The sequence below is a fragment of the Cynocephalus volans genome, chromosome 6, assembly GCF_027409185.1.
Source record: "Cynocephalus volans isolate mCynVol1 chromosome 6, mCynVol1.pri, whole genome shotgun sequence".
Classification (NCBI taxonomy): Eukaryota; Metazoa; Chordata; class Mammalia; order Dermoptera; family Cynocephalidae; genus Cynocephalus; species Cynocephalus volans.
In genome coordinates, this window is record NC_084465.1 from 112,706,338 (window position 1) to 112,733,660 (window position 27,323).

The 27,323-nt window shown below is 46.8% G+C and overlaps 1 protein-coding gene across 1 annotated transcript in view; it reads right to left on the reverse strand.

The window, feature by feature from the left end:
- LOC134381011 (integrin alpha-D-like) overlaps positions 1 to 26,498 on the reverse strand; it is a 32,955-nt gene extending 6,457 nt beyond the window's left edge. The window contains exons 1-19 of the mRNA XM_063101104.1: positions 26,480 to 26,498; positions 15,824 to 15,928; positions 13,558 to 13,662; positions 13,376 to 13,446; positions 13,155 to 13,269; positions 9,664 to 9,794; positions 8,747 to 8,892; positions 5,992 to 6,145; positions 5,744 to 5,894; positions 5,469 to 5,542; positions 3,662 to 3,791; positions 3,426 to 3,568; positions 3,098 to 3,238; positions 2,796 to 3,005; positions 2,106 to 2,166; positions 1,866 to 2,020; positions 1,505 to 1,636; positions 607 to 680; positions 246 to 387 (exon numbers count right to left, since the gene is read on the reverse strand). Of these exons, the coding sequence (XP_062957174.1) occupies positions 246 to 387; positions 607 to 680; positions 1,505 to 1,636; positions 1,866 to 2,020; positions 2,106 to 2,166; positions 2,796 to 3,005; positions 3,098 to 3,238; positions 3,426 to 3,568; positions 3,662 to 3,791; positions 5,469 to 5,542; positions 5,744 to 5,894; positions 5,992 to 6,145; positions 8,747 to 8,892; positions 9,664 to 9,794; positions 13,155 to 13,269; positions 13,376 to 13,446; positions 13,558 to 13,662; positions 15,824 to 15,928; positions 26,480 to 26,498 (2,259 nt within the window). The remainder of the gene's footprint in view (positions 1 to 245; positions 388 to 606; positions 681 to 1,504; positions 1,637 to 1,865; positions 2,021 to 2,105; positions 2,167 to 2,795; positions 3,006 to 3,097; positions 3,239 to 3,425; positions 3,569 to 3,661; positions 3,792 to 5,468; positions 5,543 to 5,743; positions 5,895 to 5,991; positions 6,146 to 8,746; positions 8,893 to 9,663; positions 9,795 to 13,154; positions 13,270 to 13,375; positions 13,447 to 13,557; positions 13,663 to 15,823; positions 15,929 to 26,479) is intronic.
- Between the last annotated feature and the right edge of the window lie 825 nt (positions 26,499 to 27,323).

Below are 27,323 nucleotides of genomic sequence, written 5' to 3' on the forward strand. Positions count from 1 at the left end.
GGCACATGATGAGACAGCCCCTGGGGATGCTAGCAGAGTCTTATCTCTTGACCTGGATGGGAATTGTAGGGATGTTTGCTTAATATTATTCATTAAACCTTATGCTTTATGCACTTTTCTCTGTGTCTGTATGTGTTTATATATCATCATAGAAGAAGAATTTAAAAGACTGTATTATAACCCTCGGAGGTACAATAGGGCAGGGTAGAGGCCCCAGCCAACTAGAGTCCAAGGAAGCTGTTTACCAGGGTTTCTGACACCCATCGATAGGACAGCCCTGCTGGGTAGTAGAAGTTAATCACAGTTCCATAGGAATCCTCGCCCTCATTCCACACAGTCACTGTTACATTGAGTTCCAGGGAGCTCCCCACTATCAGGGTCTGCAGGCTGAAGGGGGAAGGACAAGATTGGGAGTGTGACTCCATTGGAAATAGGCTGGAATTGGTTCAGGGGCAGAGGCAGGATTATAGGAACTCATGAGCTATGGTCTGATAACATTCCAATCAAAATCATTCTTGCTAGAAAGCCAAAGGGGGTCACAAATCCTTGTCATTCTATGAGGATGGCAGGTTCAGAAGCTTGGGTATGAAAGGAGATAGAGCTCACCCAGAGAAGCTGAGGCTGACACTCAGGTCCCCTTCACAGAGGCGATCTTGGCCACAGTTCTTCTCAAAGGGGAGCTTCAGCAAAAGAGTCTATTCTCTTCCCATCCCACGTGTCAATCTTTTTCCCGTGCCCTCATTAGGAGCCCCCATCAACATTGAGTATTACTGAGCCTTTGCACCCAGAACCCTGCTAGACTCTGACAAGGAGTAGAGGTAGGGGTTGGAATGTAAAAGAAAGATACGACAAGATCCTTGGCTTTCAGGAGCATAAAATTTAGTTGAGTCAAACCCAACTCACACTGGAACAATTATTCAACAAACACTATTAAGTGCCAATAATGGGACAGGTTCCGGATTGAGTGGGAAGTTGAGGAAGGTGGAAACTACAGGTGAATTAGACATGGTTCTTGTGCTCAGGGAACCAACAACCCCAAGAGAGCCACAAATGTAGATGCAGATTGTTATGACTCCAGTCATGTGATAATTGGCATTGTATCACTATGGCATCATGGAGGCCAGAGAAGAAGTGGCAGCTGCTGAGTGTGGTTTCCAAAAGAGAGGGAGATGAGAATGGAGCTTTGGCGACTAGAGAAGGTCTTTGAAGTGGAGAGAAGAAATGTTTTCCTTCCTTTTCTTTGACAAGGACAAAGGCATAGAGATAGGAATGAGAAAAGTCGACAAGGATCTGCAGAATGTGAACCAGAGAGTTTATGTTGGGGTGAAGTGGGTAACCAGCTGGGATGTGTGCAGGGTCCAAGCTAGGTGGGGCCTTGGGAGATGGGCGGGGGTGTTCTGGACTTGATGTGGTTGTTGGGCAATTGGGAGCTACTGTGGGGTCTAAAGCACATGAAGACACAATGAAAGCCTGCACATCCCTGGGACTTCATTGGGAGACTCACAGTAGCAGTGAAAAGGGCCTGTGAGCCCACAGCCAGCACAGGGCGAAGGTTCTGGGATGAGGGGATGGGCACCCCCACCATGGAGAAGTTGAGGCGCAGGAAGATGGGGCTCACCACATCCTCCACGCAGTCCTGAGGGAGAAGAGGCTTTCAAGAACCTGCTGTTCTCCTCCTCACTTTCCACCACTGAGGCTTCTCCTCCACAGCATCTCTCCCCGCTGGCCAGACAGCGCCCATCCAAGCTGTGGAGCTAGGCCCGCCAGCCCCAGTGTCCTCCCCCTCCCCACCCCACTGGCAGAAAGCAGCGATGCCAGAGGCCAGCCATGGGCTCCTCCTCCCGCTCCCCCTCCCAGAACCTCACGGGCCAAAGCAGCTTCACGGTTTCACAGTGATCCCCCAGCCCCAGGGTTTTTCTTCGAGTCAAAGTCCAGTTCTTGGTCTCATCAAAAATGGCACGAGAAAGCAGGTGGCCTGGGTCCAGTGCCAGATCATAGCTGACGGAGCTTTGGACATCACCTGAAGTGGAAGGAGAGTGGAAAAGGGAGAGGCAGGGAGAACCCAGAATGTTGTTTTCACTTATTCATTTGTGCAATAAACATGCGGTACCAGGTGCTGGGAATACACATGGAGAAGACAGATGTGGCCGTCCTTGGTGGCTGTGTCTAAGCGGACAGTGGCTGAGACCCGGAGGGAGAGGGAGGCTGGCATGTTTACAAAAAGTGTATCAAGTAAGGGGACCCCAGACAGAGAAAGGGGGGTCTCTTGGTCCAACTCATCACGAGGGTGCAGATTAATGACAAAATAAAAGCATAACTACAGTAATGTAATAGATTCATGTATTCATCGTTGTTAAGGTCATTCATAAACATTTGATAAATAAAGCGTTTAGTGCTGCCATTGGGTATGTTTACAAGAAGTCCCTGGAGTTGGTCTTATCATTTCCATGCTTCATAGAAAGAATCTAAGGCTCACAGTGGCTGTTGGTCATTGCTCAAGGCCACACAGCTAGTGATGGCTGGCCAGGCCAGCCACAAATTTGACCCGGAGTCTGACCTCAAATCCTAATCTCTTAACCTTTACGCTGCCCACAACAGATTGAAGTCTGTTTAGAATCAAAGGAGAGAAAAAAAATGATTTGTGCTGAGCTGGGCCTGGTGAGATTCAAGGAAATAAACCACTAAAAGCAGGAGAGAAATGACAATTTCTAAAGCTAGTGGCAGGAGGCTGTGTCTGATGGACCCATGACATGGGAGGGAGATGGAACCAGAAGACGCTGAAGACCTGGCCTCACCTGGCTGGGGGAGGGGTTGATGTCCAGTCCTGAGGCTCCATGAAACACACAGACAGCACCCCGGTTCTCCTCCTCTCCTGGGGCCCCGATGGCCACGTCTGTTAGCTTGTCCCCATTCACGTCCCCCAGTACTGTCAGAGCTGCCCCAAAGCGGCCCCAGGGGTGGCCCTGCTCCCCTCGGAGAATGACCTCACACCGCCACCTGCTCTGCTGCAGGATGAAATCAGTGCCAGGACCCAACCCAGGCCACCCGTCCACCCCACACCCACACCCACCCAGCCCAGGTCCCATCAGACACTCACCCCCCTGGGCATGGGGCACACGGACACCTGGCCCCCTCGGGTCTGCTCATAGTAATGGGGGGCCCCGATGAGGACGAGGTCAGTACTGCCATCTCTGTCCATGTCGATGGAGCAGAGGGAGGCCCCGAAGTAGGAGCCGATCTGGAGGCCAGAGCCCCAAGTCATCCTGCCTGTCCCCGCCAGAGGCACCCCGTCCTGGGCCAGGCCCTGCCTCTCCCCAAACACAGGACCTCCCCCCAGGAGCCCCAAAGCCCCTTTGTCTTCTCCTGCTCCCTCCCTGGCCACCTGGCCACCCTCGCACTCCACTCTGGCTTCCTCCGTGCCCAACCTGGCTCCCTGTGACTTCAGCCTTTGGCCTCCATTGCCTGGACACCTGGGTGAAGATGACAACCTTCCCGGCGTGCTGATGGCGGGGGGCCCCCAGCACCAGGCTCGGCACCCCCTTCCAAAGGGCCAGCTCGGTCGCGTAACCTGAGGGGGCGGGGCCTCAGCATAAAGGCCTCCCTCCCCCCTCCCCCCTCCCGGGTAGCATGCCTCCCCATCCCCACCCCGGCCTTTTCTCACCCAGGTAAGAGTCCCTCATGTCCACATACTCCTGAGACACGTTGATGAAGGTGGGGCTCATATTTGAGGGATACAGGAAGGCACCTCCAGACCAGCTGAAGCTCCCCACGGCCCCCAGAACTGGGCCATCCTGGGAGAAAAGGATTCCAGGGCTGAGCAGGCCAGAGCGGGAAGACAGCTTATTCCAGAAGTGCCTGCCACCAGCCCCACTCGTCATTTGAATTTTTCTTCTCCTTCCCTCCACCAGCAGACTCTGTGCCCCAACTCCTAATGTCTCTCAGTCTCCCCACTGCCACTGTCCCGGTCAGCCCCAGCCCCTCTCGCCCCTGCCCCTTTCTGCCTCCCACCTTGTTCTCCTCTGCCCCACCTTTTACTGCTCCAGTGTCAGCTTTCCTTAAACCCAGTTATGCAGGTGCCACCCTGCTGGAAGACCATCAACCCCTAGGATGGCATCTAGGACCCTGCCCAGTCAACCCGTGGAGTTACCCTCTGTTCCCAACACATCAAGCCTTTGGCCAAGACACCTCCCTCCCCTTCTCTCTTGCTGGGACTCAGCCCCTCTCTTGGTAAGAGCAAGCCTCGAAGTCACCTCCTCTGTGAGTTCTTTCTCCACGACTCAGGGAGCAATAGGGTTTCCTCCTCTGCATACTTTATTGCTTTTTTCAACTTTTGACTATGGATAATTTCAAAGATATACAAAAGTAGAAAGAAATGTAAATGAAGCCCTGAGTTCGCATGACCTAGCCTCAGTGATCCATTCATGACCAAACTTGGTTCATTTCTACCACCCATGTTCCACCAAATTATTCTGAAGCAAATCTCTCTGGATACTTTGAATACACATCTACTTCCAGACAAGTCACGTGTCTTGTGATAACAGAAACAAAGCGGGTGTCTAAACCTCGCCCTGGGTGGAGTCTCATGATCTCAGTGTCAACACCTTGTTCCATAGGTAAGAATAGCTTGTGGTTTAGATCGTGATTCAGTAACTAATGTGTAACGATGATAAAGAAAGGTTAAAAAGCATGGGAAATGGGCTAGAAAATGCACATAGACACTTTTAGCTTTAGGATGTAATTTGTAATCAATTATAACTTCTGTATTTTTACTCACCAATGAAAATAGATAACCCCGGAGTAAGGCATCCACCTCCCTATGTAAACTTTCCTATAAAATCCTTTCAGCTTCCAGCTGAAAGAGACTTCGGAGCACTTTCCAACCCTGTTGGTCTGTGTTTCCAGGGCTGATTCTCACTCTGGGCTTCTAATAAACTGCTCTAAAATTCTTTTGCCTCAATAGCCTTAATTTCGGTTCACAATTGTCATCTCTTTGGTCTGCTTGGCTGGTCCTTGCCTCTCCAGCCCTCTCGTCCCGTGCTGCCTCTGCTCCAGCTGTGCTGGTCCTTCTCTCTCTCCAGCACAGTAACCTTATTCCTGCCCCAGGATCTTTGCACTTGCTTTTCCCTTTACCTGGAGTGACCTTTCCCCAGATTTTTTCAGGGCTGGCCCTTTTGCATCATTCAGCCTCCTCTGGCCACCTGTCTGTCTCTATCCTAACATTTAGTACAGTCTGAAACCCTTTTGTGTGTTTACTGTCTCCTCCCACAGAATATGTACTCCATGAGAGCAGGAAACTCTGCTCTGTGTGCTCCCAGCACCTAACACACTGCCTGTATGTTACTCTCCCACTAGACGATGAACTTAAAGACAGGGTCTGCTATTGTCTATTTCTGGGTCCCGGCTCCCAGCCCAGGGCTCACCCAGAGTGGGTGCCTGAGACCTGCTTATCAAGCACACATTCCACCCACCATTGGGAGCACTGAACTGAAGCCTTCCTGTGACATCTCGTTCTGAAAGGAGCTACTGGTCCTCGATAGGGTTCCTGTGAGGAACAGGTTGCTTAGGTTCCTGGAAGCCATGAAACCAAGAGGACTCAGAGCAGAGGGAGGAGGATGTGGTCTGGGGCTTGGGTTGTGGGGAGCAGTTTGGGGTCAGTTGTGGATAGGCATGGACTGTCAGGACTGCAGGGAACAATTGGGTCAGAAACCCTTCAACTCCAAGGCCCAACCTTTTTCCCATTTACCCTCAACTGCAAAGATCTTCTCCTGCAGCTGCTTCTGGATGCTGCCAAGTGCTGCAAAGTTGTCCACCTCAAACACGTGGTCCTGCGGGGGCACCGAGCCGATGGTGCTCAGTTCCTGCTTGGCAGTGGGTTTTTTGAAAGCATCTCCCACCTGCAGCAGAGAGGCGGCTGACGAGGGGTGCCCACCAGCCCTTCACCTGGGTGAGGTGCTGGCTGAATCTGGGGGAACACTGAAGAAGAGGTCACACCCCAATGGCATAACGGATGATGCCAGCACTCTCTGCCCGGGGGATGACATCGCTGTACTCCAGGGGGTCTTTGTACTTCTGCCCATCTGTGATGACAATGAGGATCTTCTTGGCATTCTCACGGGCCCCATTATTACTATGGAACAGCTCTGTCCTGTCAGGAAAGAGAGGGAGATGACTCTACTGAGGTATAATCGATTTGGAAAGACATCATTTGCAGCACCAGAAGCTCATCTGGAGAGGTTGGGGAATCCTGATACGCTCAGACTCTATCTGGCCTGTTAAGAAATTGATTCAACCCTTTTTGAAAGCCATATTGGCAATAATCAGCAAGAGCAATAATAAGGGTACTCATGTACTTTTGTTCCTAAAATTCTATCTACTATTGAACTTCATCCCCGGGAGGCAATATGGTTCGGAGTAGGAGCTGTGGGGTCAGACACACTTTGGGCAAGTCATTTAACCTCTTTGAGTCTCTTGCTTCTCTCCATGCAATATGAGGATAATAATTGTGCTGTAGCTGGTCTCTACAGACAGCTCCCAATGAACCAAATCTGGTTCCCCACCCACGTGGAACCTGGCCTGACCTGTGACTCATTTCATCAGCAGCATGCAGTAGAAGGAATACCACATCAGTTATGGGCCTAAGAAGCCTTGGAACCTTTTGCTTTTGTACTTTTGGGAGCCCTGAGCCATGATGAGAGAAGGCTGGCTATCCTGTTGGAGGCACCCCATGGAGTGGCCACATGGAGAGAGAGGCCCAGCCATTGCAGCCAATCCTGCCTAGGCACAGGCATAGGAATGAAGCTCTCAGCATTCCAGCCTCAGACATCTGACCACAGCCACACAGGAAACCCTATACAGGAACAGCAAAAGAACCGTCCAGCTGAGCCCCAGGATCATGAAAAATAATAAAAGAGCTGTTGTTTAAGCCACTAAATTTGGGGATGATTCGTGAGGCAACACTAGTTAACTGAAACAAATAGTATTAGGTTATTCCAAAGATTAAGTGAGGTCAAGTTTTACAACAGTGAATGGCCTACAGGTAAACATTCATTAGGTGATAGCTGTAACAAATGATTAAAAATATAACTATATGCTCATGTAGCTCTATAAATTCAGAACAAACACACACACATGCCAAAAATAATACTGGAAACAGCCTAAATGTCCAACACTAGGAAGGGGGTTTAGAAGGTCATGGCCTAGCCCCTTGGTGGAAAAGTGCACAGCCACTCCAAAGGGAAGCAGTAAAAACTGGAAAAGCACGGATCAGGTTTATATGACCTAGATGGGAAAAAAGCAGGATGGAAATAGTCTCTGCCTTGACCGTGACCATATAAAATAAAAGTGAACAAAGATAAGGATGGAAATGGTCCTGTGCTATGCAAGTGGGATTTACTGATTCATTTGTACATATCCCTTCTTTGTTTGGCCTTTTTTGGGGGGTGGCTGGCTGGTATGGGGATTCAAACCCCTGACCTTGCGGTTCTTGTTGCTGAAATACTGTAATGTGATTGACTAAAGGGATTACAGGTAAATTTTTTTTAATTTCTTAATTTTATTGCCATTTTGTCTTTTTTGTAATGAAACTTACAAAATTTTAATTAAAAAAAGGAAACTTAGTCAATGGCAGAGAGGTCCATGTAGGGGCAGCCCAGGAAGGGGTTGGTTCTGGGGCGCAGGAGGCTGCTGGGAGGTGAGCTGTGGGGGACAGCGCACAGAGCAGGGGTGGTAAGGGCCACACCATCACCCCTGCCTCGTTTACCTTTCCTCCCAGGCCCTACCACTGGGAGAACCTTGAGGGGCAAGGAAGGGACTCCAAGAGGGTGACGCTCCTGTTGACTTTAAACTCATGGGACAGAGGCTTTCCTCTGGGTTGTCCAGTCCCAAGGGCCCAGTGTTCAAGGCAGTAGAGCCACACAGAAGTAAAGAGGGGGTATTTGGCGGGAGCATGTCTTATTTGGTATGCTCTGCCAAATGTCAGCACCACCCCCAGTCAGCACTGAGGGATGTGGAGGAAGCCAAGGGTCCCGGAACTTCAGCCCAGCTCCTTCCCACAGGAACCACATCCTCTTCTTCTAACTCTACCACCTAAGCCATTTCTGCATGGACCACCTGGCACCTCGTGCTGAGCAGACACACAGCAAGCACCCAGTTAACACAGGGGACACAAATGGATGCGGATGAGGGGATGGAGGGAGGCAAGCGGGGAGAAAGGCACAAAGAGGACACTTGGCAGCAATTCCTGAGTCTCTGCCAGGGAGGTGAAGAGGGGCTGTGCTATCCTCTGGACAAGAACCTCAGCCGCTTCTCCAGCACCTCCTGTGTGCTCCGGCCTGGGATGCCCACACACAAGATCTCATTTAATCCTTACACCCAAGTTGCGAATTAAACCTCATTTGACAATTTACTGAGACTTAGAGTCAGTAACTTCCACAGTTACTCAAGCAGCAAGTGGGGAGCCAGGATGAGAACCCAGATGTGTCTGAAACAGAGCCCATGCCTCTGGCTGCCCCAGGTGGGGTCCTAGGGTCCAGTTTTTCCAGAATCAGGCAACAGGGAAACACAGCGCAGAGGAGTCTGGTCCTAACTGAAGGACAGCTGGCAGTGAGGTGCCAGGAGCGTGCCACGGAGGTCTCTGCCCACGTCCCCACACTTCCCCTTTTAGTGGACTCTGAGAAGGGCCTTGCCCACCCAGAGTTAGGATGCAGTGTAGCAGCCGGGCTGGCAGGCAGCAGGGGGCACAGCTTACACCACTTTCAGGATGCCCGTGGCCGTGAACGTCAGGCCTTTCAGTTGGACGATGGGATCCACCAGGCTCTGAGGGCTCAGGCTGGTCTGGAACACGGTAAAGGTGAAGTGGACCTTCAGGAGGTTGGAGTACTGCATCAGCGAGAACTGCAGAGGCCGAGGGGAGGGCGGGCTCAGCGGTGGTCGCAGTTGCTACTTTTAATAAACCTTTACTTTTGGAATAATTTTGCATTTGTAAACCATTTCCCATGTTTTTTGAGGACATACAAATAATATACTGAAACCCAGGAAAAAGACAACTGGCCCAAAAATACAAAAAACAAAACACACAAAGAAAACTGGACAATCAAAGCCAAAAAATGCTTTTTTAGTAGTTTACAAAGAATAACCTTGCCAACATCGTTTTTTGTTAAACTTTGATCTTTAAAAAATTGTATAACACATGAAATCAATTTGTATATTTCTGCCCTTCTCAAGAATTGGTACCTATACGCCTACATACACACATACACATCAGTAGCTGGGAAATAAAAAGATCAACTGTGAGTGACAAAGGAAACACAGTAAAGAAATCATCAATCATTTGGCTGAGTCACCTTCAGTCAAATTAAATAGAAAAATAATTTTTAAATCCTTTCAGTGTTTTTAAACAGCAACATTGTATTTCCGGTAGCGTGTGGGTAGGTATTAAATGCTATAGGCAAGGTCAATGGTTCTGATCCCTGTACCAGCCAGCCACCAAAAAAATTAATAAATAAAATAAAAATAAATGCTACAGGGAGCATCCTAGGTCAAGGCTCAAATCAGCCCTGCACTGGGGCGACAACTTGATGCTGGATGTGCCCCTTCCCAGCTCTATCCCTTCCCAGCTCTGCCACCCCCTCCCCACTCCCCAGGCCTCAGGTGCCCAGTCTTCACCAGGGTGTTGGTGCCCTCAAACTGGCCCATCACAGTTCTGACAAAGTCCTTCATCTGGTTAAAGCCACTTCTGTCAATGCTGCCAGAGCCGTCGATCAGAAAGGCAATGTCCATCTCTTGATTTGGACACTCTGTAGAGAGGGAGGGAGGGAAGAATCAGACGCACGTGCAGGTCCCAGCTGTCTCCTGGGACCCAGAAGCCCTTCCTGCGCGACAGAGACGGGGGGCTGTTCTTGGCATCCCCCCCACCGGCTTTCTGCCCCTCCACAGAAGAGGCTCAAACCTGTTGCCCCAGCCCCTTCTGCCCTGGGTGGAGTCCCTGCCGCTCCCCTCGTCCCATGTGGTCTGGAGAGGGGGAGGAGGAGGAGAGGACAGCACCCAGGTGGGCTCCTCATTCATTTAGTGAACACGTACTCCAGGCACGTGGTAGAGCACAGAGGGAGGTGCTTTAGCAGAGAGGTTCGGAACGTGCGTCCCGGAGCCAGGGTGCTGGGGCTCACATCCTGGCTCTGCCACTTCTAACTTCTCTGGGCTTTAGTTTTCCAGTCTGTAAAATGAGTATACTAGTCACGCCTACCACGTGGGATTATTGCAAGGACAAAACAAATTAATATGTATATAAGGTGCTTAAGACAGAACCTGGCCCTCCGTGAGGGTTAGCTGTTATCACCACTATCACCGCGTGCCAGGCATTTTCTAGGCCTATAGGACAGTCCTTCTAGGACTGAGGCACTCGTTTCCAGCTACATGGAGTTGGTGCCACTGGGTCTCAGCTGAGTCCCTTCCCAGGGACCACCCCAGGCAGAAGGGGGGCTGTTGCCCAGGGTTCCTCCTCCTGCACGGGGGCAACCATGTCCCATGACTGGTTCATAGTCTGAAAGGCCAGCTTGTCCCTCTGCCCGGTCCTGCATCCCTTCCAGGAACATTCCTGAATGAACCCCAGAGTCTGTTTCTGGAAAAATCTGACCTAAGACCCTAGCTTTAAAAAAGACTCCATCCCCACCCTCATGGAGTTCACACTGTAATGGGGAAAGCATACATTGTGTTCATAAATAAGACATTCCAGATTGTCCCTGGACTCATGGAGGGCTGTGACCTGTGTGCAGAATGCAACTGGTGCCCCCACCAGCACCTACATCCTGTGTTGCTCCAGGGTGCTGGGTGATCAGGCTGCCACAGGCTGCCACAGCGCTGAGGCATGGTGCCCACATCTCAGAGCTGCAGTAACCCGCTTCCTGCCCATCGCTAAAGAAGAAACACCTTTTTCTCTGTGCCCTCCCCGCCCCCATCCCGCCTGCCCAGCCAGCTGGCACTGTAAGGGTGCTGAGAAGAAACAGGAGATCTCCCTGTCTACTGCTTCAGTGACTGGACACCCCAGCCATCCACAGGGCAGGCTGAGGATCCATCAGGTGCCCCCTTCGCCCACTACCCTGCCCTCATCTGGGCAGCCCACATCTTGCACCTGGGCCCACCTTTTCATCCACATCATGAAACCACCCCCGTCTCCTCTATCACGCCAGGCCTGAGGCTGGCTCTCACAGTGTCATTTCTGTCTCTTGCTCCTTTTACTGTATCCACTGGGCTTCCAGCAGCAGGTGTCAGGTGCAACTGAGCTCCTTTTGTAGAAGCACCCAGCCAATTAGGCAAGGTTGGCTCAACCTCTCAGCTCAGCCTCTATCAGTGGGAACTCATCTCTCCGAGCCTTGGCTTTCTCATCCGTCAAATGGGAAGCATCCCGCCCACTCCCAGGGATCTTGTGAGGATGTAAGAAAGTGACACCTGCCAGGCACCCTGCACTGCCTGCCATGAGGGTGGTGCTCATGGACCCCAGTCCCTGCCACTGCCACCCAGACCTGCCTCCCCTGCGCCAGGTTTCTGCTGCTGTGTCCCTTTTTCACCAGGCATCCCACCTCATGAGTTCCAGAGACATCTATGAGAACACAGTTACCTCCTTGTGTTTAAATGCTACATCACCTGCCCTGGCCTCACAGACGTCTCAGACTGGGAGTGGTCCCACCAGGAGTCCTGGACACCCCTCCCCTATTCTCTCTGTCCCTTCTGTAGACTCTGCTCTCACGGTTTGGTCTGGTGGTGTTTCTGCTACTGCGCCACCTTTGGCTAAAAGCCCCACCCCACCTGGCATCACGGCCCCTCTGATCTAAAGCACCACTCTCGCCAGTACACCAAGGGGCCCCTGCCTCACCTCTTATGCCACAGGTGAGGTGGTTTATCTACATCTTCCCCCTAGTCCAAACACAAGTCCTCAGCACTTTATATACATTAAATCCTTTAATCTTCATAACCACCCTGATTATTAAGCTCCATCTTACTAATGAGGAAACTGAAGCCCAGGAATGAAGCCACTTGCCCATGGACACAGAAAACTTGAATTTGGGCACCACCATTACACAGACTGACTCTCAGAGAGATGCCACTGCAGTGTCCCCAGGCCCCATTCTCTGTGGAAGACACTGGCGCTGACAAAATTGGGCATCACACTGTCCACCTCTCTGTCATTTGCTCCCCTTAGATGGGAGGTTAGTTTAGAGACTCCTGGCAACTCAGCAGTGAACCATCCAGAGGAGCTGTGCCTCAGCCCGTTTTCTGTTACCTATAACAGAATACCTGAAACTGGCTAATTTATAAAGAAACAAAATTTGTTTCTTACAGTTCTGGAGGCTGGGAAGTCCAAGGTCAAGGGGCCAGAGCTGGCGAGGGCTTTCTTGCTGGTGGGGACTCTCTGCAGAGTCCTGAGGAGCTGATCCCGTGGTGAGGGGCTGTATGCTAGCTCAGGTCTCTTTTCCTCTTTTTACAAAAGCACCAGCCCACTCCCATCATAACCCATTAATCCATTAATCCACCTCTGGACTCTGCAGAGTCCCCACCAGCAAGAAGGCCCTCACCAGATCCAGCCCCTTGACTTTGCACTTCCCAGCCTCCAGAACTGTAAGAAATAAATGTTGTTTCTTCATAAATTAACCAGTTTCAGGTATTAATCCATTAATGGATTAACCTGTTCATGACAGCAGAGCCCTCAAGACCCAATAACCTCTTAAATGCCCCACATCTCAATACTGCCACACTGGGGATTAAGTTTCAACATGAGTTTTGGAGGGACAAACATTCAAACCACAGCAAATTGCCTCCTTCCTGGATTTGTCATCCTCACCACATGTTTTTACCATCTAAGGCCCTTCCTCTGAAGCTCAAGGAGTGTCCGTGCTCCTGTTGACAACTGAAAGACCCACATGCCCCCCACAGCCAGCACCCTGGAGCTCCCCTCTGCCACCATGAGAACTTTCACCCCCAGCCAGCTTTGAGCTCCTGCCCTGAGCTGGCCTCCCTGCCAGGCCAGAACAGCTCTCTTAGCCACACTCGGTCCTCCAGGAAGGGGGCATGGGCACAGGGGCCGAGACACAGGCCTTGTGCTCAGCACACTCCTCAGCACCAGAGTGTGCTCCATAGAGAACTACTGTCTCTAAGGGACCTACCGGGAAGGGCAGCTGGGACTGTCCTGATGATCTGCAGGTGGGCGCCCAACAGGATGCAGGAGCCTCTCACATACATGTTCTCCCCGCAGGCTCTGTGCATGGTCGGGCCACAGGCCTGGGGGCAGAAGCCTATGAAAGAGGGGCCCTCAAACACCCCCTCCTTCTGTCCCCCAGGCCCTACCTGTCCCCTCATGACCCTCCCGTAACCCAGGACCACTCACCAGCAGCTGGGAATGGTTGGTGGAGGCTGCCAGAGACAGGTCTAGGGACATATTCACAGCCTCTGGGGGGACTGAGGGGACAGATACACATGTCACACCCCATCATCTGGGGGGAAAGTCCAAGCTGGGGTATACTGGGGCCAGGAAGGTTGAGAGTCCGATCCCTCGGTCAAGTTACTCACTGTTCAGTGAGATGGGCTGGCACTGGCCAGTGGGAGTTGCACAGTCATACAAGCGTCCTGTGTGGTTGACCGCCAGCACCTCCGGGGGGGCACCCACCACAAGCCCGGAAGAATGACCATAACGCACAATTGCAAGAGGGGTGGGAACAGGGGAACTTGGGGGCAAGGAAGCATCTTGCAATGGGAAAATAAGACTTTTGAGGAAGTTCTTGGCATTTGCCACTTTGGGAAGCTGCCCTAAATCAGTGCTCAGGTTTAATCCACATATGCCTAAGCACCGTGCTGGGGCTTTCATTGATCTGGTTTTTTTTTTTTTTTTTTGAGCATGCATACATAAGTATATGTGTAGTTATGTACATAAATGGTTTGTATTTTTTTAACATTTGCCCAAAATAAAACTAAACACAAAAATGGCATTTCCCAATCATGAGTAAGTACGTTTTGTTTCTGAGATGCCATCACGTTGAGACACCCAAGAAATAGATCACCTCAAGTTAAATGGAACAATTTCCTGAAGCCATAAGCTTTCAGAACAAATATCTGATTCTATAATTAACTGAACAAATTTAAATATAATGTAAACATTATATGTTTAGCTCAGTTGGTTCGAGCACAGTATTATCAGCCAAGATCAAGGGTTCAGATCCCCACACTGGCCGGCTGGCAAAAATATAAATAAATAATTATAATGTAAATGCTTTAAATTGAATAATTTAAAGCAGTTGTATCAGAATCCATATCTATATTTATAGTCATATAAATGCAACGGTTTATTTGCAAAACTCCATGACAGGAAAAAATTTTTTAATTTTGGAAACATTTTGTCACTGCCAACAACCTCCTCACTCAGATAAAAAAAGTAGACAAATATAGGCATAATGGACACAACTTAGTTAAACGGGCATTTAAGGAAAGCTATTCTTTCACAGAAAATTGCGATCCCTGTGTGCCATGACTCGTGGAATGTCTAAGACTCAGCTAATGAAAACCTGAACAGGTAGCTAGAGAGGGACCCCTGTGGGACCTGCTGGCCCAAACAGCAAACAAACTACTAATCTAAACTATCAACCTGCATGTTTTTTCCTTACCCAACCCATGCCTTACATGTAGGCTAAATTTTTCAGTATTTGGGCTATGATTGAACAGAAGCCAGGAAAAACAATAACTTCGTAGCGGTCAGAATGTTACCAACCGACTAATACTGCTTAATGTAAAAGCTGGTGAATGATGATCAAGAAATAGTTTTATATTCCTTTTTTTAAATAGGGCCTGAAAACAAATTGATGATGACGGAAGTTGGAATAGTGGTTATCTCCGGATTTGTTGGGCGTTGGACGATCAGGAGGGGCCCAGGGGAACTCTGCTTGTGAGTTTGCAAGTATGTGTACCCAGGTAACCAGCATCTGATCAGTCTGCTCTAGGTGGGGGTTACCAGGTAACCACATATGTAAAAATTCATTGAGTTAGACTCCAGGTTTGTGCATTTCAAAACAAGCAAAAAACAAAACCCTGCACATGTTTCCACCACCCCCACCTGCCAGCTGGGGGAGGAAGGGGATGCCTTTAGCTCTCAGTGCCCTCTGCATCTCCTGGTGCCAACTGACCTCTGGGACTCACTGCCAACATCACCTCCTCTGCAGGGCCTCCTGGAATTAAGATGAGCTCCTGGAGGCAGGACCAGGTACGTAATTTGTGGATCCCAACACAATATAAAAATGTGGGCCTCTTGGGGTTCACAGGAGCTTTTTCCTTTCTTCTGTGGTATCTCTCTCTCTCTCTCAACCTGTCCTGGTGGTTTTTATTTGCTATTTGATGTCACACTCCCTTGGGATACTCAGGGGATGAGTGCACCTGGCCCTCACCTTTCCCAGCTTGTGCTAGGGCCAGAGGGTGGCAGTGGTCACTGGTAGGGGAGGGGGACCAGCAGTGGAGACCCCTTCCCCTGAGGTGGTGGGAGGCAGGCCACTTGTGAGCCAAGACTCTAGGACCCAACATATCTCCATCATCCCACCAATCTTTATTTACAAAACACTACCAAGAAGCCAGCCCCACCTGGAGCGCAGGTTCCAGGCCTCCCCCACCAAAGAGGTGTCTCGCCTGGAATTTTGTGGCCCTTCCTGGATCATGAGTAATAAATGGTGGTGTCAGGGGCCTCTGAGGAGCCATGGAGAATTCTCACCCATACAGCCCTTCCTCCAGGCCACTTCCCTGGATGCCATGTGTGGCCACCTGCCTGCAGGACATGATGGGGCGGGGTGTGCCTACCGAGATCTGCCAAACTGCACCACACTCTGCCCAAAACTGGCTGCATCCTCTTGGAAGACCACAGGCTCCTCCACATCCAGGTTGAATCCATGATAAGAAGCCAGGGCTGAGGAATATGGAGGGAGAAGGGGAGGTCAGAGAAGCCCCATCCCCTCTGGCCCCCCAGCCTCTGGATACCGCACCAGACTCCAGCCCTGGCTAAGTGCTTGGCCATCTGCTCAGTGCCCGTCCCTCTGCCTCCCTCCCTTGGAAATAATCAAGTCACAATGCAAAGGGCAGCACTCCAGGGAAATGCTCCTCAGAGACACTTCCGGGACATCAAGGATCTGAAATCAGGCCAGTCGCCACCGGGTGCAGTAGATCAGGAATGTCCCTTAAAGATAAGGTGACCATAAAATTTTACTGTCTAAACTGGGAGCTTCTGAGAGTGAAAGGGCACCATTAATCATTACACCAGGGACTGCCCAGGCAAACTGCGGCACATGGGCACCCACTCATACACTGTCCTGATCCGTCTCCTCATACACAGAGACCCCAAAGCCCAGACTGGGGAACAGACTTAGAATCCTGTGATTAATTACTCGTAGCTGTTTGCTTCCCCAGTCCCCCTCTCTTGGTGCCAGGCTCTGAGAGGCTGCATCTGTCTCGTCCTTCAGAGCCAGGTGCAGCGCCTGCCTGAGCTGACCTCTGATTACTATTTGTTGACTGACCCAGACCTGCATGGCAAGCCACTGGAATGGCCAGGATTCCAACCCACTCTCCCGACCCTCAGCCTGTCACACTGCCCTTGCTGGTGGCCAAGTTCCAAAGCCTCAGGGGGTGACATCCTACATTTCAAGGGCTTTTCCTGACTTTCCTACTCCAAGCAGCCATCTTTCCTTCCCATTCCTCAAGAATTCCCAGTTATCTCTGGACTGGGGAGTCAACTCTGCCCCCAAGAGTGGGGAAACTCTAAGGGGGGAGTCTTGTGTGCGGCCAGATAGTGACATGGAAGGTCCAGGCACCAGAACCCCAGGGTCTGGGAAGAGACCAAATGTTTAGGGAGCCGGGATGCTACAATGGCCATGTCCAAGGGAGCCTCACACCCTAACCTTCCTCCCTCAGTGATTCATGTCTGAGCCTGCAAGCAGCCGCTCTGACCCAGCAAGTGGCAGGATGCCCAGGGCTCAGCCCCAGGTGCCTCGAGGCAGGTGGCATCAGCGAAGGAAGCAGTGGGAGTAAGCACCAGGGCATGGTGGGCCCTTCTAGAGGAGACTCCACAGCCAGGCACCAGTGCCCAGAGCTGCCAGACTTTGCTGTTTCTCAAGAGAAGCTGGAAATGCGGGAATTTGTGTGAAGTTTGATTTTCAAATGACACAGGAATGTGGTCCTAATACAGTTTTCAACTTGTGGATTATTCTCTTGGCAGCAGCGGGAGAGCCTGCGTGCAATTAGGACTTGGAAATCCAGGCCCAGGGAGGCAGTAGCCAAGCTTTCCCCCTCCCTGGTGTGGGGATGCTGGACCAGACTTCTCTCACTCACACAGCGCCCACACCAGGGCCCCATGGATGGGAGGGAAGGACCCACGAGACTTTGGGCAGGTCACACTCCTCCCAATTCCAGAACATTCAGGCATGAGGCCCCCTCTCCATCCTCAACTCCTGCTGAGAACCCTAGGAGCTGACCAGCAGCCCCCAGCCTTCCCTACCAGACAGAGACCCCCACAAGGCTTCTCCCTAGTCCTGAGGACCCCCACTCACCACCCAGGAGGAATAGCGCTGAGAGGCCATCCCTGCTCGGGGAGGAAGCGGAGGGCTGGGCATCAAAGCACTGAAGGATGCTCGGTGCCCTCGGGGGGTGGTAGGATCATGACTCAGGGCTCCACGTGGTGTGGCGGGAGGAGGCACAGTGGGGAAGAGGCACTTGGTTAATTATAGAACAGAAGTGGGGACAGAGGCCAAAGACACCCTGGGGAAAAAAGCCTCATACTCTCCCTCTCACCACCACCTGCAAGGATCTGGCTGCCTTCTTCTCCCTCCCCATGCCTTGTGAGCCAGTGGGACCCGGGGGCCCATAGCTCTCTGGGAGGAAGCAGAGCCGATGGCTACAGAGGCCCCTGCACATGGACGTGAGCCTGGGGAGAGGCAGCGCACCCCCTCAGAGTCAGGGGCATGGTGGGGGGTGCTAGGTCAGGGCGCTGTTTTAAAAAGCAAACCCTTCAAAAGGAGGATGGAGAATCAAAATGGTAAATTTATACAGGGGACTACTACTCAACAAAAAATAAGAACAGACTGCAGGTGTATGCAAACAACATAGATAAAATCAATTTTATCTTAAGTGAAAGAAGCCACACACCGGAATACATAATGCATGTTTCTTTCGTGTGAAGTTAAATAAGGAACAGGTAAAACTCATCTGTGAAGGTAGAAATCTGAGGAGTGGTCACCTCCAGTGGTGTGGGGAGGGAACTTTTAACACCTGTTAAATTTAGCATTTAACACTTAATACTTTAACATTTTAAATCGGGGTGTGGGGGCAGGTAGATAAATGAATGCTTGTTATTTATTCTCCGTCATTTTCTGTGTTTGAAATATTCCACAATTAAATGCAAATAAAAATTTCTTCAAAACAAAACAAAACAAAAAGGATCCTACATATAAAAGCCCAGGAACAGACTTTGAAGTTTAAAATATATAACAAAATCCCTGCTTACAGCATAAATTATTTTTGTATATATGAGACAGTTATTAAAAATATTTAAAATGCAGATTAAATGTCAAGTGTAAACAGTATCAAATAGCTTCCTGAATTTTACCTCTGTTTACTTGAGCTGATATTTAATAAACAGAAACAACTAACTTTGGCATATTGACGAGACCCTTGCAGGGAACTGGCCTCTGGTTGTGATCGCTGACATCGGGGCTGACAGATCTCACACAAAAGCCCTCCTTCCCTGCAGGGACTGTCAGGCAAGTTGAGCAGCAGCCTTCTTCCTCTTGTGCCATGGGGTCTGTTGCAGGTGGCACCCCGTCATCCGTTCTGCAGATCTGTGAACTTCTCTCTGTGTTTGGAACCACAAAATAATTTTCTGATGATTCTTCCTAATCCAAAATTTAAAGATCTTTTCATTTCCTCCACCTTCACCACACCTCATCTTTCAGACGTGATCTGGAAAGGTATCAGATTTCCTACATAATACTTAATTTTGGATTTCCTTCCACAAGCAGTGCGTGAAGCTGACATTTTGCTGACTTGAGCAACTGTAAACATTTCCAACTTTGCCTTGACTGTATTATCACTTATCTAAGCAAAAGATTCTTGTTTCCCATTCATTCATTTTTAGAGAACATTAAGGGTAAAATGCAGTAAAATATTCAAAGTCTTGCATAAACTACACACAGCCATGAAAACATCTTACTCCCAGGCCCAGCCCAGAAGCTGCCAGGGCGCTGACTCCCATGGCAGCTGTAGGTGATATTCCTCAAACTCTGGGCATCCTCGGGGGACTTAATGGGACTCTACACTTATCAGAACCATCAACTGTCAGTGAGGTTTTTTTTTCAGTTATACTTAAAAAATAATAAAGCAACATAGCTAATAATCTTCTCAAGTCAGTGTGAGGGAGGACATTTTTGCCATCTTTCACCAGATTGATTCACTCCTGTCTCAGTAATGGAGAAATGATACATCCAGTGTTTTGTTTTATTTTGTTTTTCTTTTGATTTTGTTTCTCCTACTCTTTATTTTGACTAACCAAGAAAATCCCAGCTCACAATTGTAGGTCACCAGGAATGGCAGCATGAGTCGATGGCTGTGTATACTAGTTCTGGGTGTTCAGATAAAACATGAATCCCTCAGTTGTAGAGAAGTGTCTCAGATTACTTTCAGAGATTCGTCAAGTGCTACATCAATGAGTGTTCCACAGAGGAGAGTTTCGGGCTGAGATTTGGAGACAGTAGCAAATGGATCCTAATCCTGGCTTTGGTTGCATTCGATACATCATTCATTATTTGTTTTTCTGATGAGTAAAGAACACTTTCAAGCCAGAAAAAAAGTTTGTAACATAGTTTAGTTTTAAGAAATCCTAATAGCTTCTTAACATTTAAAATGGTGATATTCGCCAGCCCAGCCACAACCGATCTACCGCCGGAAGCCCCCGGGCCCCTCTGCTGGAATGAGCGGGGTGCCACAGGCCTAGACCATGCCCTCCCCCCCCCCGTCTCCCCTTCCACCCCAATTGCTCGGCAAGAACATCTTAAAATGTAAAAATAATAATAATAAATAAGTAAATGTTTTAAATAAATAAAATTGTGATATTTGGGCCCTAGAGAGACAGGTTTAGACTGTTTAAGATACTGAATAATACATCAGTGAGATATGCAGCTTGAACAAATCACTTAGAATTGAAAACCTGGACTATTGGGCATCATCAGGGTCTGAGAAAATGTTTAAATCTCATTAGTCATTTTCTTCTCTTTTTTTTTAAAGACATAACTGCAGTATATAATCACATTTTAAAAATCAATAGTAATTCCTTCATATAATCAGACATTAAATATGTTTAAATTTCTCCAGTTCTCTCCCTCTCCCTTTCTTTCTTACAATTGATTTGTTTACATCAGGATCCAAATAAGTTCTGCTTGTTGCATTGGTTGCTATGTCAGCTGTCTCTTAAATTGCTTTTAATCTATCCATTGCCCCTTCATCTAATTTTTTCCCCTTTACCTGTTAAAGTTTGCCAGGTCTGGATTTGCCAGCTCCATCCCAGTAGTGTCATTTAACACGTTCCTCCATTCCCTGCATTTTCTGATGATTGGTTGCTGGATCCTGAGGCTTGGTCTCACTCAGGTCAGATTTAGCTTCAGAGGTACATGTTCCTACCACAGGAGGCCCATTATGTCTGATCGTCTGTGACATTAGCAGACATAAATGATCGTTTGCTAGATCCATTATTTCAACAGGCGTTTGCAAAATACCATATTCTAATTTTTTATTTCCTCTTTTTTATTAACTGGGATACTTAAACAGACAGAAATGTTCCCTCCTCAGCTATTTATGGTTACCCTAAGGAACAGTTCACATAGGAAAGACCAGATAAATGCTTGACTCTTCCCTTTTACTTACTAATTTTAGAAAAATGAATTGTTTCCCTGTCATCTTCCAAAGAGACTGAGAGTTTGTTTGCTTTTGATTCATTGTCATCATGGTTTTTGTGGTGATAAGATTTAATTTCTTTCTCTTTCTCATTTGCATTTTTGTTCTACAAGTGGGTTTTGTTCTTTCTTGTGTATTCGTGGTAATAATTATCACTTTTTGGATTCCAGATACAGACTCCCTTGAGGATTTCTTGTAGGGCTGGTCGTGGTGATGAACTCTCATAGCTTTTGTTTGTCTGGAAAATACACTACTTTCCACTCATTTCTGAAGGATAGCCTTGTTGCGTATGGTATCCGTGGCTGGTTTTTTGTTCGTTTGTTTGTTTGTTTGTTTGTTTGTTTGTTTGTTTGTTTGTTTTTAGTATTTTGAATATATCATCCCATTTTCTTCTGGCCTGTAGAGTTTCTGTTGAGAAGTCTGCTGTTAGTCTGATAGGGGCTCCCTTAGAGGTGACTTCATGCTTTTCTCTTGCTTCTTTTAAGATTCTCTCTTTGTCTTTGAGCTTTGCCAGTTTGACTATAATGTGTCTTGGGGAGGATCTTTTTTGGTTGAATCTGTTTGGGGATCTTTGAGCCTACAGGACCTAAAGGTCCATGTCTCTCCCTATACCTGGGAAGTTTTCCATTATTATTTCATTGAATAGGTTTTCCAGCCTTTTCCTTTCTCCTCCCACTCTGGAACACTCATAATTCAAATGTTTGTGTGCTTAAGGATGTCTGCTAGCTCTCTTAGATTTTCTTCATTTTTTTAAAATTCTTTTTTCCTTTTTTTTTTGTTTGTTTGCCTGTGTTATTTCAAAAAGACTATCTTGAAGATCAGAAATTCTTTCTTCTGCTTGTTCTAGCCTGCTGCTTAAGCTATTGATTGTGTTATTTATTTCATTGAATGAATCTTTCAGTTCCATGAGTTCTGCTACATTCTTTTTTAAGGTATTAAGCTCTTCGTAAACTTCCTTCTTCATATCCTGGATTTTTTCCTCCTTTCATTATGTTGTCTAACTGAGTCTTCTTGTATCTTAGTGAGTTTCCTTAAGATTGTTGCTTGGAATTCCTTTTCAGTCATTTCAAGGGTTTCCTGCTCTATAGGGTCTGGTATTTGAGAACTATTGTGTTCTTTTGGTGGTGTCATATTTTCTTGTATTTTCGTGTTTCTAGTATCTCTACATTGATGTCTGGTCATCTGATAGAGCAGTTGCTTCTTCTATTACTCTGGAGTAGGCTTTGAGGACAGAGATGTCCTCTTCTTTCTCCACTGGTGACTTTCCTTGTGTCACTGCAGTTGGGTATTTGGTGGGCTGCCTGCACAGTAGCTGTGGCTACTGCTGTGGTATCGAGCCACTTTTGCAGCAGCCTTGGCTGTGGTGGTGGCTTTGCTGGCCCACCCATGTGGAAGTGGTGTTTTTGGCATGCTCCTTGCCTGCTTCCAGGTGGGGAGTGCTGCCCTCAGCTCCTGCCTAGGACCCTGGGTGTGCTCCTTGCCTGCCTCCAGGAGGAGGGGTCATTAGTCATTTTTAAATCTCATGTAATTAAAATGGAGTATTACTCAGCAATGAAAAGGAATGAAGTATTCCTACATGCAACAATATGGATGAATCTAGAAATAATTATGTTGAATGAGAAAAGCCAAACAAAAAAGAGCAAAAACTGTATGATTCCATTAGTATAAAATCTAGAAAAAGAAAACTAATCTATAGTGATAGAAAATAAATTGGTAGTTGCCTAGGTATGGGGGAGGAAGGGATTAAAAAGAGGCAAGAGATTGGGAAAACTAGATATCCACATGGAAAAGAATGAAATTGTGTCCTCACACCATATACAAAAATTAACTCAAAATGGATCAAAGACCTAAATATAATAGCTAAACTATAAAACCCTTAGAAGAAAACATAGAGCAAAAGCTATGTGACATTGGATTTGGCAACAATTTCTGGGATATAATACCAAAAGCATAAGCAACAAAAGACAAAAATGGATAAATTGGACTACAAAATTTAAAACTTCTGTGCACAAAGGACGCAATCAACAGAGTGAAAGGCAACCTATGAAATGGGAAGAATATTTGCAAATCAAATATGTGATAAGTGGTGCACGTCCAGAATATTTAAAGAACTTAAAGAACGCCTACAACTCGACAGCAAAAAAGCAAATGACCCAATTCAAAAGTGGGGAAAGGACTTGAATAGACATTTCTCCAAAGAAGATATACAAATAGTCGACAAGCACATGAAAAGATGACCAAACTCATTAGAGAAATGCAAATCAAAACCACAATGAGATATGGTCTCACCCTCATGAGGATGGCTACTATCAAAAAACAAAACTAAAATAAAATAAAAACCCAGAAAATAAGTATTAAAAAATAAAATTAAATTAAAATATATAAATAAATAAAACTCCCAAGATAAATACTTTCTAAGTACATTGAATTATACCAGTCAGGATTTCTATACTGTATTACACAGTAGCACTAATTCCTATGCTCATCTTTTTAAAAATAAAGTTGGTTATTAAAAGGAAAGAAAGAAAGAAAATAAGTGTTGGTGAGGATTGGAGAAATTGCAACACTTGTACACTGTTGGTGGGAATGTAAAATGGTGCATCCACCATGAAAAACAACATGGCAGTTCCTCAAAAAAAATAAAAATAGAATTATCAAACAACACAGCAATTCCACTTATGGGTATATACCCCCCAAAATTGAAAGAAGAGTCTTGAGGAGATATTGGTACACCCATGTTCATTGCAACATTATTCACAATAGCCAAAAGATGAAAGCAACACAGGTATCCATTGACAGATGAATGGATAAACAAAATGTGATATAGACATACAATGGAACATTATTCAGCCTTCAAAAGGGAGGAAATTCTGGCACATGCTTCACTATGGTTAAGCCTTGAGAACATTATGCCAAGTGAAATAAGCCAGTTGCTAAAGAACAAACACCGTATGAACCCACTTATATGAGGTACCAGAGTAGTCAAGTTTATAGATCAGAAAGTAGAATAGTGGTTGCCAGGAGCTGTGGAGAGGGGAGAATTGAGAGTTGTTTAATGGGTATAGAGTTTTCAGTTTTACAAGATTAAAAAGAGTTCTTGAGATTGGTTGCACAAAAACGTGAATGCACTACCAATCTGTACACTTAGAAAAAGGGTTAAGATGGTACATTTTATGTTATGTGTATTTTACCACAATTAAAAATGTTTAAGTTTTTAAAATCCCAAATGACTGTCTTTTCCTTTTACGTTACATCAATGTGAAAAGCACTCTCCTACTTGCCTATTTCTCCATACAACACTGAACACCCAATGGTCATGATTTAATGAGATTCACAGTTTTCTCTCTTTCCTTAAACATTGAATCAAGGCTGAGAGTTGTATTGTTAACTGCCTTGTCCTCTGTGAACAAAACCCTGTGAAGATCAGCCTCTTTAGGCCATCACCCTATCAGTAGTGATCCCACCTCATCTTTTCCACTGCTCACAGCATTAACAACTAACCAACCAAGCCTTGCTTTCTGTCACTCAGGTTTTCAGTGATAAAAATTCATCAAGCACTTCTCCCACATATATGCATTGCAAATATCCCAGAGCTGATTCACACTTTGCACATCAGTTACTCAGTCTAAGTATGAAGTGACATGTTTACTCTCCCACGTACAAGAGATAATCATTGCTATTCTATTGTATACCTTTGACATCACACAATGTCTGGGCTTATCCTTGATAAAAGAATTTTTCCCACAGCTTATTCTTCAAACAGATTTTCAAGACACTGTAGGTTGCCTGTCCAACAGCCACCAGCCCTGCCACCCTCTTCCTGCCTGGCCGAGTTATCTCTTATTATTAAGCCTGCAAAAAGCAGATGCTCATTTTCTCAGCACTTCATGCAGTCAAGGGGATGTAATTTTGACTCAATCCTGGTTTATGGGCCATAAGGGGAAATATGAGAATTTACAGAAAAGATTTACCTCCCTGATAAAGAAAGATGTGAGGAGAAACTGTCCTCCTTGCCTTTGGAAGAAGTAATCTGAGGACATAATGCCTGGAGCTATGGCAGCCCTCTTGCAACCATGAAGGGATGGTAAGGATAAAAACCACACAAAGATGACTGATGGAAGGTTGGAAAGAATTGGCATCCTAATGTCATTGTTGAGCCACTGAATACAAACAACAGCCTGTACCTTGACCTCTTGTGTAAAGACCCTTTATATGCTCTTATGCACTTATGTTTTGCTATGTTTGTTATATTTTCTTACATTTTGTTATGTTATACTTTTAGGCACTGTTACCTATGTCAATCAAAGTAAAATAACGACGGGTGGAGGATAAACAAAGAAAGTTTATTTGAGAACTCGTAAATGATTCTAGAATCCAGCAACACGCCAGATCATAATGGTTCAGAATGCTCCACCTCACCACATGTGCAGGTCATATTTATAGTCCAAGGAAACAAAGTGACATACAGAAACACCTTGATTGGTTGCAATCTGCATTTGCCTTATATGGTCATGTTTTGGCAGCATTCAGCCTCTGATTGGCTGGAGGTTCAGTTGCTATGATTGGCTGAGACTTAGTTGCTTGGTTACAAGGGTATACTCTTAGGTTAAGTTACAGACTGTTTATACATCAAGTTAGGTTACATTTCACTATCCGTGAAGAAACCTTTAAGTGAAACCCAAAACATGTACGGAGGCAGCTTTAGGCCAAACTTGTGTCAGAGTGTTCCCGTTAAAACATGACGGAAGCTCAAGCTGAGGTGGCCTCTCACTCCGTCTTAGGTGCCTTAACCAGATCGATGCTATTTTCTTTGCCACTTGCAGCCAAAGCAACCTTCCAATTCGGGCATTAACTTGATTGCTGTTTTTATAAGCTTCTTGGAAATTATGTGACTTGTACCTGCTTCTGCTATAAGAGCAACTTTGTTATGTCACTGTAGTTTTGCCATCTTCTCTGTATTTAGTAATAACATTAATCAATTTTGGATGGGAAAGCAATATGTTGTAGATGTTCTAAGAAATCTGTTGCTGTACCTGCGAGGTCATTATGCTTTGTTTGAAAATGTCATGAAGCTTTGATAGCTTCATGCTACTATTTGACAAAATTTCATAATGGGCAATAGCCTAGGAGCACATACATAGCAAAACCAATAAAATCCAATTTTCAGATGGTATAGTATTTTCTAGGTATATTTTAGTTTTTGGCTCACAATCACTCAATCCAGCATTCTTACATTCCTATATTATATGTGCACTAGACTTAATTTAAAAAGTCAATATTGATTTTGAAGACATTATTCTAAGTTGTAGCAATTTTGTTGTTGTTTTTGTTTGTTTTTTAATCACAGCAGTCATGCTTCAACAAATCACTCTTGAGCCATTGATCCATTTCTGTGATTTGGTGATATAATGCAACACAGTAGCAACCCTGAAAAATACAAATGTACTGAATGTAAACCATAACAGGCGGAGGGAAATTATGTGGAAATAACACCTTTTTGCCTGATTATTAGACATGAGCTCACCGTAGCCCTTGAAGTCCATGTGCAACCTTTAAGTGCACAATTATTAAGGATATAGCAGTATTTCTATGCAAATCACCAGTTTCAAATGTTTGAGATGTATGGGGATAAAATTTGTTTCTCGCTTTTTCTCTTTAAAACTTACCACTTAGGAGATCATCAGTGACCCCCCAGTGGTTCGTGGAACACATTTTGAGAAACATCACTCTCTAGGGCCAGATTCTCATAAAGTCTTATTGTCTGAGGCCCTACCTGAGATATTGCATAATAATTGGGGCTTCTGGGGATTAAAAAATCTTCAGAACTCAAAGGGATTTTGGACCCTGTGACGGTGTATGGAGGAGATATTTTTGGATGGAAGTGAAGGGCCACTTTCCAGCTTCCCTTCAAATCACATGATCAATTGCCTCCTCTTTCTGTTTATCTAACTAAAATATTCACATAGCCCAAGCACCTTGGTGGTGGCAGCAGCAGTGGGATCCCTCCAAGGTGTCCTGCCATTTGTTGACATCCATCTCAACAAATGCCAAGTACCACAATGAGCCTTATGCCAATGTGAGTGACATAATAATAGGAATGACCTGATTGGGGACAGCAGGTCCCTGATGTGGGACTCCAAAGTGCTCTCCAATCATTAAACATATGTAACCAGTGTCCCCTTCAGCACATCCTCGGATTTGTAAGAAACGCCTGCATAGAGCTTCACTCCAATGACCTTTCCAGATGGGAGAGTAGCCACTGAGGGCTGCCCCTTCTCTTTCCTTGTCCCCTCCCCCACTCCAAGCCAACATGACAGTTCCATCAGCTTCCTCAGCAACAGCCCTGAGGACAGAGTGAGTACATTAAG